The 17,286-nt window shown below is 46.8% G+C and overlaps 1 protein-coding gene across 6 annotated transcripts in view; it reads left to right on the top strand.

The window, feature by feature from the left end:
• The first annotated feature begins 5,216 nt into the window (after positions 1-5,216).
• The window catches only part of zfat (zinc finger and AT hook domain containing), a 200,467-nt gene continuing 188,397 nt past the window's right edge, over positions 5,217-17,286 (top strand). For all 6 annotated transcript variants that reach the window (XR_013576453.1, XR_013576454.1, XM_078540954.1 and 3 more), the window contains exon 1: positions 5,217-5,395. Coding sequence is in view for 4 of the 6 variants with exons in the window: in XM_078540954.1 (XP_078397080.1) it covers positions 5,377-5,395 (19 nt within the window). In the remaining 2 variants the exon portion in view is untranslated. The remainder of the gene's footprint in view (positions 5,396-17,286) is intronic.

The following is a 17,286-nucleotide window of genomic DNA, read 5'->3' as shown; positions in this document are numbered from 1 at the left end:
GACTCCTGCAGCTAAATTTGTGACGTAAGAGTGTAGTTCTTTCAGCCTGAGATGTGACAGTACTGAGGGAGCATTGCGCTGTTGGAGGTGCTGTCTGCCGTCTTTCAGGTGAGACATTAAACAGATGCCTTGTCTGCCTGCTCAGGTGAATGCAAATGACCCCATGGCACTATTCTGAAGTAGAACAGGGGACTTCTGCCTAGTGGCCCAGCCAACATTTATCCATCAATCAACATCGCAAAAAATAGTTTATCGGGTCATTATCACAGCGCTGTTTGTGGGAGTCTGCTGGGTGGAAATTAGCTGCCACTTTTCCTATATTACAACAGTGACTACACGTACAGTACTTCATTAGCTGTAAAGCACTTTGAGACATCTGGTGGTCATGAAGAATGCTACGTAAATGCAAGTCTTTCTTTCTTTCAACTCCACTTCCTTACCCCACCCCCCCATATCCTTCCATTCTCTTAATCAAGATACAGACAGTCGCATTACCCTTCACATTTTGAATTCTTAATCCTCATCAACATCACTGCCTCACCCGACCCAAATTGTGTGACATATGTCCATGTGACAATGGAATACTTGGGTTCAGAAATTAGACGGATGAAATTCTCCAACAGTGCTCCCCTCACAACTAGTTAGTCACTGCCACAAAGGCAATACTTTACAAGACTGGGGATGGGAAGGAGGATGAGGAGGAGGAGGAATAATCAACAACTTAGATTTATAGAGTGCCTTTACTGAGCATTATATAATCAAGTATGACACAGAGCCATATAGGGAGATATTTGGTCAGATGACCAAAAGTTTGGTCAAAGAAGTAGGTTTTAAAGAGTGTTTTAAAGGAAGCAAGTGAGGTAGATGTTCTGCTCAGTATGGGAGACCTAAGCAGTTTCAGGGAAACATTACAGGCAAGAAAAATAGTTCTTTCTTTCTGCATTCACATAGTATCTTCCCATGATGCCCCAAAGTATTTTATTGAATTGTATTCATTGTCATAATATAAGAAATGCAGCAGCCATTTGACCACAGCGAGCTCCATCAAACAGCAATAAGATAATGGGCTGGGTTTTCACATGGTCAGGGAGACTCCTCGGATCTTTAAAAATGGTGGCTGAGACCCAATTCCAGGATTACCGGCCCAATTCTTGGCTCCCCCAATTTTCGTTTGTGGGGGATAAGGGTGCAGGCTGGTGTGGATTGCGAGCCTGCACCCTGCAATTCTGACCTGGCCAGCTCCATTGCAGAGATAGGCATCCCCTAGCTCTCTGCAATGTTCGTGGAGTTGGGCCAACTTATCAATGAGTCCTGGTTCAGCCTCAGAGGCCGTGAACCATTGCCTGGATGAGAGAACCTTTTGAAATTTAAGCTCATAAGTTCAAACTCATGCTCCCCCTGCTACCCTATGCTCCTCCACACACCCCCAATGGCCACTTCTGCCCTCCATGCCAAATTATGCCCCTCGACACAACCCCAAAGGACCCTCATACACTCCATGCCAATCTATGCCCTTCCACCCACCCCCAATGGCCACTCATACCCTCCATACTAACCTATGGCACTTCAATGCCTACTTACCCAATATACACTCTGTAGAGAACCAATGAACTTCATAGTAACTGTCATGTGTGAAAAAAGCTTTCAAAAAGTAATTAATTCATAACTTTCTTACAAAAAACTCCTTTTACTACACCCCTATAGAGGTATCATTTAACCAACCCAAGAGAGAAAGCTGTCAATCAAGTCATGTTTTCTCTTGGGTGCAGCTGTTTCAATGGATGAATGGATGTCTGGGCTCCTAGCCACGAATGCATAACATGACCCCATTTTAATGCTTAAAAATTGGTGCCACCCCAGATCAAGAGTAGGATTGGGGGTGTTGCGGTGTTGCGGAGAGTTGTTGAGCTGGGGTGGGAAGAGTTGTTGAGCAGGTTATGGTTCCTAAGTGGGAGGCGAAGGTTGAGTAGGGAGGGGGAGGGGTTATTAGTGAACAGGCTCCAATGGTTTTGTCCACAATCCTTTTGAAGGCTTTGATGGGGCCTCGGAGCTAGTAATCCTGCACACAGATGTAATGGCAATCCCAGGACTATCCCACCGGAGTCTCCACTCAAGTCGCCATTGCTGCCTCAGATCTTGTGACCCCAAATGAACGGCCCATGATCCCTAATACCATGAATCGTGGTTTGGGAAGCCCTGCCTAATAGGTCAGAACTGGCCTCAGTTTAACATTTCATCTGAAAGAGGTCACCTCTGACAGCACAGTACTCCTGCAATGCTACACAGAAATGTCAACCTAATTTATGTGCTGAAATCTGTGGAGTGGAGTTTGAACCCAAAGCTTTCTGACCACTGAGATAAGAATGAATCAGAGCTGTCAAAATCAGAGAACTCTTGGTAGTGACTATGCTCATGAAAAAAGGGAACAATCACGTACACAAACAGCCCTGCCAAGCAAGATGCTTCCTCCAAGTGACCAGGAGGAAGTAAGACAACAACTCGCTGATGCATAGGTAGAAGTAGGTGTTACGACCAGGTGAGGAGGGATTGACTGGTTTTCTTCTTCTCCCACTCCTCGTTTGGTTATAGCAGAGGTTTTGACTTTTAAAAAGGATACCATATTGCCAATTCAGTATGTACTTGACTTTGTGAAGTTTGTAAGAATTAAGCTAGAAAGGTATTCTTGAGTTAAAACCCACCCAGGTAAACATATTAATAATGTTAAAAATGTACAAATGCATCCTACTTCCCAATAACACGTGCAAACACACACTCAAATCCCAAGCATGCTGAAAAATAAAATACAACTTTACAGAGTATCAGATGTTAAACTTGGCCAAGTTAAAGTACAGTTTAAAATAAAGATTCACTGATTGTATCCGGGGGGTTGGTTCTTTAGCTGAGGCAGTTTATTTAAAGTTGTGGCTGATATGTCTCTTTTCTCCTGAAAACATTGTTGTAGAAATCCAATGGCTTTCAGTTGAGAGAGTGTCTACTGTAGGAATGTAGACACATTTTTAACTCAGCAAAACAGGGTTCAAAGCTTAGATGGAATACTGTAGAGTGGGGGGCAAGAGACAACCACCCACAACCACCCTATCCAGCAGCTAGAATATCTGTACCAAATCCCAAATTCAACCATCTACATAAAGAGATGACTTCTCTCCATGTCGGTTCTATTTTCCAAAAGGAAGTTGATCAGCTCTCGTCTAGCATAGTTTAGCCACTCTGATTGCTGAGGTGCTTAATTTTTAACGTTCCAGCAATTAACTCCTGAATGGTTCATTCTTCCATTTGGATGAGATAAGAAGAAAGCTTCTCACACCTCTAGGGAGATCATTGCCTGCTGGGGCCTCCATATGCCCTACGTCGCCATGAAATGGACTGTGGCTACAGGATGCAATTTAGCAGCCATTTTAAGTGAGTGTCTATGTTTTTCAGTGAAATGTCCCTTTTAGAAGTTTAATATGTGAAACCAGCCAATGAGATAGCCAATTAATGCCATATAGCTCATCTTCGTGACAGAGGTCAACACTGCAACAAACATATCAAACCCCTGTCTGAATTGTTGGAAGGTCAAATTGTACATGCACAGGATCTAAGCCTGTAAACATAGAACCCAGCAAAAAGTTGTTGGTGAAGCTGAGACTCCAAGGTCATACATCATTGACACTGAATGTGTTAAGCAAATGAGAAGGAACAGAGTCCACATGCAACCTACAGCTGAGCTGGAAAAGCAGAAAAGATCATCAGCGACACAAGCAACATCACTAACCAGGCAGACAACATCAACGGCAGCACCAACAAGCAGTGCAATATCAATGTCACCAGCAAGCGACACAACATTAACGGCATCAAGCATGATTCCTACAACACCAGGAGCAATATGCATAACATTGCCTGTGCAGTGTGCCAACTGATCACTGAGGGCTACGAATGTCACATCTACAAGATGTAGGCACAACATCCTACCTCCTAAGCAATATCATGAATAATATTTTGAGAAAAGTAAACAAGCTATAACAGATTTTAAAAGCGTTTAATTTAATCATAAAAGTCAATTGTTAAGACCATAAGACCATAAGACGTAGAAGCAGAAATTAGGCCATTCGGCCCATTGAGTCTGCTCCGCCATTCAATCATGGCTGATAAGTTTCTCAACCCCATTCTCCCGCCTGCTCCCCGTAACCTTTGATCCCCTTACCAGTCAAGAACCTATCTATCTCGGTCTTAAATACACTCAATGACCTGGCCTCCACAGCCTTCTGTGGCAATGAATTCCATAGATTCACCACTCTCTGGCTAAAGAAGTTTCTCCTCATCTCTGTTCTAAAATGTCTTCCCTTTACTCTGAGGCTGTGCCCTCGGGTCCTAGTCTCTCCTACTAATGAAAACATCTTCCCCACGTCCACTCTATCCAGGCCTTTCAGTATTCTGTAAGTTTCAATCAGATCCCCCCTAATCCTTCTAAACTCCATCGAGTATAGACCCAGAGTCCTCAAACGTTCCTCATGTGTTAAACCTTTCATTCCTGGGATCACCTTTATTTAGATATAATAAAAAAGTTAATGACGGAATATTATATTGATACAAAGGCTTACATTTTTTTAAAGAGGACTATTATATTGTTATTTATAAAGTGCTAGGAACTAATTGTTATGCGGATGTACATCAGGGGTGCCAGCCACATTTACCACTGTACTGCAACCAGGTGCTGAGCAACAATATATCAGTCTACCAGCCACATGGAGAGCTGTAAGAAATACACTCACTCATCCAGCATTTTTAAGTGTGATTATTTTTGAGCTGCTGAGAACCAGAAGACAAAACAAAATGCATGTTTTTTTTTCTGCTTTAGGTATCAGAGTTATGTGGTGCAGGACCAGAGGGTGTATTCATGATTGTCATTTTTTTGTATTGCTAATTCTAAAAATAAATGGTGTTGGAGTGGGACAGTCACATTTTCCCCAGTAGTTTCCCCGTTCGTCTCAAGCATGTTTAAACATTTAGAGCTGGGATTATTTTTAACCTTTAAATCAAAATGATTACAATTCTGTCCAGACACAGCATCACTTGACAGACCTTGCATTATATGTAGGTCTGGAAGATCAAGCTGGTCCTCCAGCTCAGCGCACTGTGGGAGCTGGGAGGACTGGAGGGGTCGAACGTCAGGCGGCACCTCTTGTCACTTCCCGCCCCCCACAGCTCGTCGGCTCCCGTGGTGCACGCCGGGTAAGGGGAGCCGCCATATTTCTTCCGCAGATTCGTCAGAAAGTGAAAAAATATATATATTTTAAATTTTAACACAATGATAACCCTTCGGGTAATATCTAAATATAATTAAAATTATAACCACATGCATTTATATGGGAACTCATGGATCAGCGAACTCCAGGTGAGAATTGGCGACCGAGCCATTTTCCTTTTCGTCTCTTGTTTTTTTGAAAGGTAAAAGTAGCGCGAGCTGCCAGCTGAGGCCAGTTCCAAACAAAAAACTCTTTCTCAGCCGTTTCAAAAAAAAGTTGTTCGTTAATTGTGCAAACTGGCTCGCGATAAATAGAGATAAAAATCGTTAAAAAAAAGTTCGGGCGAATTTTTTTTTCAAAAGTCACAGGTCGCCTGTCAACCGTCGGCCGTGGTTTGATTGGCAGCTCAGCCCTCGTGCTGATTGGCTGGAGCGACGCTGAATCCCGCCCTCCCCGTGCCTGCTCCTGGGATTTGTCAATGTTGCTTCATTCAGATTGTGTCCATCTGCAGGAGCGGTGCAGCACTGAGCATGTCAGGAATAAATATCCAAAAATTGAAAGCAAAGTACTGCGAATGCTGGATATCTGCAATTAAAAACAGGAATAAATATCCATCTGCAGGAGAATGTGATGCCTGGTGACCTACACGCAGCATCATGCATTTACATTGCACCTTTAACATTGCCAAATATCCCCATTCCTTCAGGGGGAGTTAATTTTTTTTATTCTTTCATGGGATGTGGGCGTAGCCTCCCATCCCTAATTGCCCTTGAGAAGGTGTTGGTGAGCTGTCTTCTTGAACTGCTGCAGACAACTGGTGTAGGTGCACCCACTGCTGTTAGGAAGGGAGTTCCAGGATTTTGACCCAATGACACTGAAGAAACTGCAATATATTTCCAAATCAGGACGGCATGTGACTTGGAGGAAAACTTGCAGGTGGTGGTGTTCCTATGCATCTGCTGCCCTTGTCCTTCTAGGTGGTAGACATTATGGGTCTGGAGGGTGCTGTCAAAGGAGCCTTGGCAAGGTGCTGCAATGCATCTTGTAGATTGTACACACTGCTGCCACTACCCAGTGGTGGAGGGCTTAAACGTTTGTTGTGAATGGGGGCGCTAATCAAGCAGGCTGCTATCTCTTGCATGGTTTCGAGATTCTTGAGTGCTGTTGGAGCTGCATTTAGCTAGGCACACTCCTGACTTGTGTCTTGTAGTTGGTGGACTGGCTTTGCGGAGTTGGGAGGTGAGGTAGTTGCCTCAGAGTTCCCAGTCGCTGACCTGCTCTTGTAGAAACAATATTATATAGTTGCTCCTGTTCAGTTTCTGGTCAGTGGTAACCCCAGGATGTTGATAGTGGGAGATTCGACAATGATAATGCTATTGAATGTCAAGGGAGATGGTTAGATTCTCTCTTGTTGAAGATGGTCATTGCCTTGCACTTCTTTGGCGTGAATATTACTTGCCATTTATCAGCCCAAGCCTGAATGTTGTGCACGTCTAGCTGCATATGGACATGGATTGCATCAGCATCTGAATAGTCAGGAATTGTACTGAACATTGTAACCTTCAGCGAACATCCCCACTTCCAACTTTATGATGGAGGAAAGGTCATTGATGAAGGAACTGGAGGTGGTTGGGTCCAGAACACTACCTGAGGAATTCCTGCAGCAATAATTTGGGACTGAAATGATTGACCTCCAACAACCACATCCATCTTCCTTTGTGTTAGGTATGACTCCAACCAGTGGAGACTTTTCCCTGATTCCCATTGACTTCAATTTTTCTATGGCTCCATGTTTGCCACACTTGGTCAAATGCTGCCTTGATATCAAGGACAGTCACTCTCTCCTCACCTCGAGTTCAGCTCTTTGTCCATATTTGGACCAAGGCTGTCGAGGTCAGGTACTGAGTGGCCCTAGTGGGACCGAAACTGAGAATTAGTGATCAGGTTATTGTATAATTGCCAATGGATAGCATTGTCGATGATGCCTTCCATCACTTTGCTGAGAGTAGACTAATGGGGTGGTAATTGGTTGGAATTACCCTGCTTTTTTTGGAAGGGATGTACCTGGGCAGTTTTCCTCATTGTCAGGTAGATGCCTGTGTTGTAGCTGTACTGGAACAGCTTGGCTAGGGCGCAGCTATTTCTGGAGCACACGTCTTCAATACCATTGCTGGAATGTTGTCAGGGCCCATACTCTTTGCAGTATCCAGTGCCTTCAGCTCTTTCTTAATGTCACATGGACTGAAACGGATTGGCTGAAGACTGACATCTTGGGGAGCTGAGATGGATCATCTACTTGGCACTTCTGGCTGCCCTTTTTCTTTTTGCACTGAATTCCTGGGCTCCCCCATCATTGATGATGGGGATATTTGTGGAGCCTCCTGCTCCTGTTAGTTGTTTAATTGTCCACCACCATCCACAACTGGATGTGGCAGGACTGCAGAGCTTAGATCTGATCCATTCGTTGTAGGACTCCGTAGCTCTGTCTATCGCTTGCTGCTCATGCTGTTTGGCACACAGGTGGTCCTGTGTTGTAGCTTCACCAGGTTGACACCTCATTTTTAGGGATGCCTAGTGCTGCTTCTGGCAGGCTCTCCTGCACTCTTCATTGAACCAGGGTTGATCCCCCGTCTTGATGGTAATGGTAGAGTGGGGGATATTGCGGGCCATGAGGTTACAGATTTGTGGCTGAGGACAATTCTGCTGCTGCTGATGGCCCTCAGGACCCCATGTATTCAGACAAAATAATAAATGTGACACCCAGCCACATGGGAATTTAAGGCAGGTGTGACCAGAAGCTCATTCAAAGTGGTAAGTCGGAAGGATCATATTAAAGGAGAACAAAGAAGCAAAGAGGTTTTAGGGAGGGAATTGTCAACTTGTTAGATGTTTTTGAAGGTGGTCAGAATATTTATTGAGGGTATTTCTGATTCGGGTTTTGAGTTCCTCCATTACAGTAATTGACAGTTCTTCCAGGAGTTTGGAAAGGGCAGAGGAGTTGGTTTGTAGTAGTTAGGATCTGTCATACTAAAACACCCCATGAGAGGTATGCTGAGTATTTCTTGGGCTTTTGTCTCTTCAAAGGCACTTGCACCTCTCCAGCCACATGACCAGGCTGAAAGTCTGCTCTCTGCCTTCCCCATGCCTGGTGTCTCCTGAGTATCTCACTGTAACAACCTAGCTGATACTAAGAGTTTGTGAGGAAAGACACTAATTAAAACTGATCTAAGAAATCAACATCCCTAATCACTGATATACTTCACTCCTACCCTCTCTCCTGGAGGTTTTGATTGTTGTTGTATTCTGACTTCCATCACCTCCAGTACCTCACCTGAGCGGCCACTATTGTGTGAGGTTTCTCAGCAAGTGTATATGGGCTGATGAGCCATGTGAACATTACAGTCTCTACAAGGGTGCACTTCCACTCTGGGCCTGGCAGACTTGCCATCCCTAACCCAGGGAGGCAGTGGTGTAGTGGTATCCAGTGACCCAGGATAATGGTTTGGGGACCCGGGTTCGAATACCTGGAATCAAAAGCCTCATGATTACCTGCCTCACCAGGCCTGGCCTACATGTGACACCAGATCCACAGTAACATGGTTGACTCTTAAATGCCCCCTGAAATGGCCTATCAAACCACTAAAAGGCCAATAAAAAGGAATGAAACTGGACGGACCACCCGGCATCGACCTAGGCACCGGAAATGACAATGACAAACCCAGCCCTGTCGACCCTGCAAAGTCCTCCTCACTAACTAACATCTGGGAGCTTGTGCCAAAATTAGGAGAGCTGTCTCATAGACGAGTCAAGCAACAGCCTGACTTAGTCATACACACGGAATCATACCTTATAGATCATGTCCCAGACACCACCCCTGGATATGTCCTGTCCCACCGGCAGGACAGACCCAGCAGAGGTGGCGGCACAGTGGTATACAGTCAGGAGGGAGTTGCCCTAGGAGTGCTCAACATCGACTCTGGCGCCCATGAAGTCTCATGGCATCAGGTCAAACATGGGTAAGGAAAACTGCTGATTACCTATACCTTCCTCCATCAGCTGATGAATCAGCACTCCTCTATGTTGAACACCAATTGGAGGAAGCACTGAGGGTGACAAGGACGGAGAATGTACCCTGGGTGGCGGACTTCAATGTCCATCATCAAGAGTGGCTTGGTAGCACCACCACAGACTGAACTGGCCAAGTCCCAAAGGACATAGCTGCTATACTGGGTCTACCTACCTGCTGTTGATGCATCTGTCTATGATAATATCGGTTGGAGTGACCACCGCACAGTCCTTGTGGAGACGAAACCTCGTCTTCACACTGAGGATACCCTCCATGATGTTGTATGGCACTACCACTGTGCTAAATGAGATAGATTTTGAACAGACTTAGCAACTCAAGACTGGGCATCCATGAGGCACTGTGGGCCATCAGGAGCAGCAGAATTGTACTGAACCACAATCTGTAACCTCATGGCCCAGAATATTCCCAACTCTACCATTACCACCAAGCCAGAGGATCAACCCTGGTTCAATGAAGAGTGCAGGAGGACATGCCAGGAGGAGCACCAGGCATACCTAAAAATGAGGCGTCAACCTGGTGAAGCTAAAACACAGGACTATTTGCATACCAGACAGCATAAGCACCAAGTGATAGAGCTAAGCGATTCCACAAGCAGTGGGTCAGATCTAAGCTCTGTAGTTCTGCCACATCCAGTCGTGAATGGTGGTTAACAATTAATTCAATGAAGGAGGAGGCTCCACAAATATCCCTATCCTCAATGATGGAGGAGCCCAGCACATCAGTGCAATCGCAACAATCTTCAGTCGGAGCAGGCTCAAAGGGCCGAATGACCTACTCCTGCTCCTATTTTCTACGTTTCTGTGTTAAAATGCCGAGTGGATGATCCATCTTAGCCTCCTCCGGAGGTCCCCAGCATCACAGATGCCATTCTTCAGCCAATGCGATTCACTCCACGTGATAGCAAGAAGCATCTGAAGGCACTGGATACTGCAAAGGCTATGGGCCCTGACAATATTTCGGCAACAGTGCTGAAGACTTGTGCTCCAGAACTTCTCACACCCCTTGCCAAGTTGTTCCAGTACAGCTACAACACTGGCATCTACCCAGCTATGAGGAAAAATGCTCAGGTATGTCCTGTCCACAAAAAGCAGGACAAAGTCAATCCGACCAATTACCACCCCATCAGCCTACTCTTGATCTTCAGTAAAGTGATAGAAGGGGTCATCAACAGTGCCATCAAGCGGCATTTGTTTAGCAATAACCTGCTCACTGACGCCCAGTTTGGGTTCCGCCAGGGTCATTTAGTTTTTGACCTCATTACAGCCTTGGTTGAAACATGGACAAAATAGCTGAACTCACGAGGTGAGGTGAGAGTGACTGCCCTTGACATCAAGGCAGCATTTGGCTGAGTGTGGCATCAAGGAACCCTAGCAAAACTGGAGTCAATGGAATCGGCGGGAGGAAAACTCCACTGCTTGGAGTCATACCTAACACAAAGGAAGATGGTTGTGGTTGTTGGAGGTCAATCATCTCAGTTCTAGGACCTCACTGCAAGAGTTCCTCAGGGTATTGTCCTAGGTCCAACCATCTTCAGCTGCTTCATGAATGACTTTCCTTCCATCATTAGGTCAGAAGTGGGGATGTTTGCTGATGATTGCACAATGTTCAGCACCATTTGCCACTCAGGTACTGAAGCAGTCCATTTCCAAATGCATCAAGACTGGACAATATCCAGTCTTGGGCTGAGAAGTGGCAAGTAACATTCGAGCCACACAACTGCCAGGCAATGACCATCTCAATGAGAGAATCTAACCATCACCCCATGACGTTCAGTGGCATTACCATCACTGAATCCCCCACTATCAACATCCTGGGGGTTACCATTGACCGGAAACGGAACTGGACTAGCCACATAAATACTGTTGCTACAAGAGCATGTCAGAGGGTAGGAATCCTGCGGTGAGTAACTCACCTCCTGACTCTCCAAAGCCTGTTGACCACCTAAAAGGCACAAGCCAGGAGTGTGATCGAATACTCTCTGCTGGCCTGGATGAGTGTAGCTCCAACACTCGAAGCAGGACAAAGCAGCTGGCTTGATTGGCACCTCTTCCACAAACATTCACTTCCTCCACCACCGACGAACAGTGGCAGCAGTGTGTGCCATCTACAGGTTGCACTGCAGAAACTCACCAAGGCTCCTTGTCAGCACCTTCCAAACCCATGACAGCTGCCATCTAGAAGGACAAAGGCAGCAGGTACATGGGAACACCACCACCTGGAAGTTCCTTTCCAAGCCACTCACCATCCTGACTTGGAACTTTCTTCATAGTCGGTGGGTCAAAATCCTGGAACTCCCTAACAGCACTGTGGGTACCTACACCACAAGGACTGCAGTGTTTCAAGAAGGCAGCTCACCATCACCTTGTCAAGAGCAATTAGCGATGGACAATAAATGCTGGCTTAGCCAGCGATGCCCATATCCCGTAAATTAATTAAAAAAAATAAGCTAAGGTCAGGTAACTTGGATGTAGATTTGGATTTTTTTTCTTTACTCTTCCATGGGGTGTGGGCGTCACTTGCAAGGTCGGCATTCGCATTCCATCCCTAATTATCCTCAAACTGAGTGGCTTGCTAGGCCATTTCAGCGGGCAGCTTAGAGTGAACCACATTGTTGTTGGTCTAGTGTCACATGTAGGCCAGACCAGGTAAGGACGACAAATTTCCTTCCCTAAAGGGCATTAGTGAACCAGATGAGTTTTTGCAACAATCGATCAAAGTTCTATGCTCTCCGTTACTGAAATTAACTTCATATTCTACCAGCTGCCATGGTGGGATTTGAACCTGTGTCCCCAGAGCAATACCCTGGGCCTCTGGATGACTAGTCCAGTGACATTAGCACTACCCCACCATTTCCCTGTTTTGGGCTGTTTCGCTCATCTGTCTTCTGGCTGCACTATGCAGGGAGCTCCCAGAATTGTTTTTATAATCTACCCATCTAGAGTTAAGGATTACTGTTTTCTGCAATGGTTTGCCTAGTTTCTGCCCCAGGTTCAACAGCTTCTGCTTTACGGGCCGCTACTTGTGATACGGGTTCAACTCTGAGCACATCTCCAATTTTACTCTGGATCTGAATTTTATTGATGTTCATTCATCTTTGTTAGCTTTAGACTTGACTATTCCAATGCACTCCTGGCTGATCTCCCACATTCTACCCTCTGTAAACTTGAAGTCATCCAAAGCTCTGCCCGTGTCTTAACTCGAATCAAAGCCCTTTCACACATGATCCCTATGCTTGCTGTCTTAGATTGAGACCATAAGACATAGGAGCAGAAATTAGGCCATTTGGCCCATCGAGTCTGCTCCACCATTCAATCATGGCTGATAAGTTTCTCAACCCCATTCTCCCGCCTTCTCCCCGTAACCTTTGATCCCCTTACCAATCAAGAACCTATCTATCTCGGTCTTAAATACACTCAATGACCTGGCCTCCACAGCCTTCTGTGGCAATGAATTCCATAGATTCACCACTCTCTGGCTAAAGATTGGTTCTCAGTCAAGCAACACCTTGATTTTAAAATTCTCATCCTTGTTTTCACATTCCTCCATAGCCATCCCTCCCTAACTCTGGTAATCTTCTCAAGTCCACAAAATATCCGAGATATTTGTCCTCCTGTAATTCTGGCGTTTTGAACATCCCTGATTTTAATCGCTCCACCATTAATGGCTACGCTTTCAGTTGTCTTGGCCCCAAGCTCTGGAATTCCCTCCCTATATGTCGTTCTTCTCCTTTAAGACAGTCCTTAAAACCTACCTCTTTAACGAAGCTTTAGGTCATTTGACCTGATATCTCCATATGTGACGGTTTCCTCTACATTGGAGAGACCAAACGCAGACCGCTTTGCAGAACACCTTCGGTCTGTCTGCAAGCATGACCCAGACCTCCCTGTCGCTTGCCATTTCAACACTCCACCCTGCTCTCATGCCCACATGGCCGTCCTTGGCCTGCTGCATTGCTCCAGTGAAGCTCAATGCAAACTGGAGGAACAGCACCTCATCTTCCGACTAGGCACTTTACAGCCTTCTGGACTGAATATCGAGTTCAACAATTTTAGATCATGAACTCTCTCCTCCATCCCCACCCCCTTTCCGATCCCCCCCTCTTTTTTTCCAATAATTTATATAGATTTTTCTTTTCTCACCTATTTCCATTATTTTTAAATGTATTTCCATCCATTGTTTTATCTCTACCTTTTAGCCTATTTCGATCCCTTCACCCCACCCCACCCCCACTAGGGCTGTCTGTACCTTGCTAGTCCTGCTTTCTACCTTAGCACATTCCTTAGATAATATCACCACCTTCAACACCTCTTTGACCTTTTGTCTATGGCATCTTTTGGCTATCTCCACCTATCACTGGCCCTCTATCCAGCTCTACCCTGCCCCTTAAACCAGCTTATATATTCACCTCTTTTCTATTTTTACTTAGCTCTGTTGAAGAGTCATACGGACTCGAAACGTTAACTGTGTTCCTCTCCGCAGTTGCTGTCAGACCTGCTGAGTTTTTCCAGGTATTTTTATTTTTGTTTTGTGACTTCATGTCATATTTTATTTAATGATACTCCCTTGAAGCACCTTGGAACATGATATTACATTAAGGGCACTGTATAAGTTATTGTTGTTGGAATCCCAGAGTTAGGGTCTTGACAGCTGAAGACACGACTGTCAATGCAGGAGTGATTAAAATTGGGGATGCTCAAGAGTCCTGAATTGTAGGGCTGGAGAAGGTTACAGAGAAGGGAAGTGTAAGACTATGGAGGAATTTGAAAATGAGAGAGAATGAAAATGATGAATATTAAAATTGAGGTATTGCTTTTCTGGGAGCCAAAGTAAGTTGCTGAGCTCAAGAGTGATGGGTGAGTAGGACTTGGTGCAATTAGAATATGGGCAGAAAAGCTTTGGATTACCTCAAGCTTATGGAGAATAGAATATTGGAGGTCAACTAGGAGAGCGTTGGAATAGTTAACACCAAAGGTAACAAACTTGAAGGGCGGAATCATCCCAGATTTGCGCTAAGTGCAGTAGAGGGCAGGTTTTCATTCTGTATCATCCCAAACCGGCCACATTATTTATGCAATCCCAGGAAACACGCCATTTCCATGGCGAGGATCTAGAACAGCCCTGTGTTGATGGTGAGGTTGGCAGTGCTCTACCAAGTGAGGATCCAGTAGTGCAACATCCATCAGATAACCATGCCAAACAGCTGATGGAGTCCACGACCCAGGGCCTCCAATCAAGCCCTGAAGAAACCTCTAAAGAGGAACCATGAGGCACCCTCCCTGAAGTCCCATCACAGCTCCCACCCACACCCTCCACCAGCACAGAGGCACATACCTCGATGGGACCCAGCTTTAGAATAGCCCCGGGATCACAACCTGGTGAGCCCATTGCACCGTCCCATCCACAGCAGGTGGAGGCAGGGACTTCCCAGGTTTCTGGCTCTTGGAGGACTGCTGGAGCTCAGAAATTTACTGAGTCTGAGTCAGATGAGAGCCTCTGGACTCTGTCATGTCACAGTTGCTGGAGCTGCAAAGAAAGGCTTGGGAACATCAGGAAAGGATGTTCGCTGCACTCCCCAGATTGTAAGGCACAATGGAGGAGTCAGTCCACCTTCACTTTGAGGTAAAAGCGCTGGCATGCCAACGCGCCGAGGTCAACACTGGTAGGATGACAGCTGCCATGGAGACCTTGGTCCAGGACTTCGGTCATTCACTGTTGCGTGAGCTGAACTGCATCGCTGATGCCACAGTTGGCCTCCACTGTGTATGCGAGAGGGGTAGGGGGAAGCCCGATCTCACTCCTGATTCTCAAAGAGTTGGCCAGGGGCTCCCTGGCACCCATAGGGAGGAGGATCAGCAGGTGAACACTCCGGGCCCATCCATCCAGGTGACTCTGAGAGTGTCAAGCCCATCTGACTCCCCTCTTCCTGTGACCTTGGCAGCTCCAGCTCCACAGGCCAATGAGGATGCCACTGCCACATGGCAGGATCCCAAAAGTAGGCCGGGGCCCTCCAAGTCTCAACCTTCCAAAGGACTCCTGCCAAAGCCATCACAGACAGTGCATCTCAGTCAGCAGGCTGCCGCTACCTCCCCTGTGGATGTCCAGGGAGCACCAAGATGTAGCGACAGGGTTAGGACCGTTAAGGAGAATTAGTTGCACAGCCTGTGCACGGGTGTTAATCACTTGTACATACTGTACACTATTGTCAATAAACTCCCAAGAATGTCTCCCTGCCTATGGCTCCTTGTTCTGATGAGTAGTGTTCTTGTTGCTCAGATGTGGAAACCTTTCTGCACAAGATAAAGGCAGGTGCCTCAGTCCAGGGCCTCTTCCCTGTGCTCTGTGCAGCCTTCAGATCACAGTGATGGTCCAGCCTGACACTCTCTGGAAACATTACTGATGCCTGCATCTCAATGTTGCTTGTCATTGCTGCCAGAATATAGTGGGCAGGCGCAACAGAGCTCTCTCATTCTCTTGGTGTGCTCTCAGCACCTTTAAGGAGGGTCTGGCCCAGCATCTGTGACCACTGATGCTGTGCTCCAGCTCCTGAAGGGGTTAGGTGCTGAAGGCAGAAAAGGGATCAGATGCTTCTAAAATTTCATGGCTGCATCTCTATGATATGACCCTGGTCACAGAGCGCAAGCGATCTGCCTTCGGCCAGACAGCAGTCAGGCGTTCTCAGAGGCTATGTGAAGATTTATGGAGTGTCCTCATTGCATGTCGTCATCATCATCCTCCTGCAATCGAACGACTATTAGTGCCTCCACTGTGTCTCCATGGCAGGAGCATTCTCACAGAGGGTATTTGCGCTACCATAAGCCAAACTGGAGTCAAATGTTCAAACTGGAGTCAAATATGATGTGAGGATCTATGGGGTCACCTCACTGCATGTCGTCATCATCCTCCACAAACCTAGCAGCTATGAGGGCCTCCCGAGTGTGTCTGCCTCGTCTAGCCAGTGCGAGGGCTTCATCCCCGTGATTGCCAGCCCCGAGGACCTCCTCACCCTCACGTCGGCAGCGTCCTCACTGAAGGAGATGTGCAGCTCCACCATCTCCTTCTCAGCCAGCTCATCTCCCCGTTGGAGTGCCAGGTTGTAAAGGGCACAGCAGACAACGATGATGCGTGACACCCTCTGTGGACTGTATTGCAAGTCTCCATCAGACTGGTTCAGGCACTGGAACCTCATCTTCAGCATCCCGATGGTCTGCTCCACGAAGTTGCAAGCTGCAGCGTGAGCTGTGCTGCAGCCTAAGGCCACCACATGGGTGTCATCAGCCACGGCCTCTGCGGGTAGCCCTTGTCCCTGAGGAGCCATCCCTGCAGCTTCTGTGGACCCTGGAAGATTTCAGGGATCTGTGACTGAGGGTGTAGGCATCGTGCACACTCCCTGGAAACCGTGTGCACGCTTGTAGGATGCATTTGTGGTGGTCGCATACCAGCTGCACATTCAGCGAATGGAACTCCATGTGGTTGATGTAGTCCACCCTGTGTTGTTTCGGAGATCTGGGCACCACGTGAGCGCAGCCGATCACACCCTGCACCTGTGGGAAACACGAGATCTGGGCATATCCATCGGTCTTGCATTCTGGCTGTCCTGGTCCCTGGCTAGATGCACAAAGTTGTGTGCCCTCGCAAAGATGGCATCCTTGACCTCATGGATGCATTTGTGGTTGGAGGCTTGTGACATCCCACATTGGTCACCTATGAAGCTCTGAAAGGAGCCACTGGCGTAGAAATTGAGCACTGGCAGTGGATGCACTCCATGTTCGCATGGCACCAAATCCGGCAGTAGCTGGCAGACGTGTGCGACCAATTCCCTAGACAAACGCAATCTTTGGCGACACTGGCTCTCGGTCATCTGCAGGAATGAATGGCAGTGTCTATAGACCTTGGGTGTCGTAGGCGCCAGCTTGCAACGGCTCACTATGGCTCTTGGGGCAGTGTGCGCGGGAG

The sequence above is a fragment of the Cetorhinus maximus genome, chromosome 4 (genome assembly GCF_964194155.1).
Source record: "Cetorhinus maximus chromosome 4, sCetMax3.hap1.1, whole genome shotgun sequence".
NCBI lineage: Eukaryota > Metazoa > Chordata > Chondrichthyes > Lamniformes > Cetorhinidae > Cetorhinus > Cetorhinus maximus.
The sequence above is the reverse complement of the archived record's forward strand: the minus strand, read 5'-3'. Positions and strand labels throughout refer to the sequence as shown.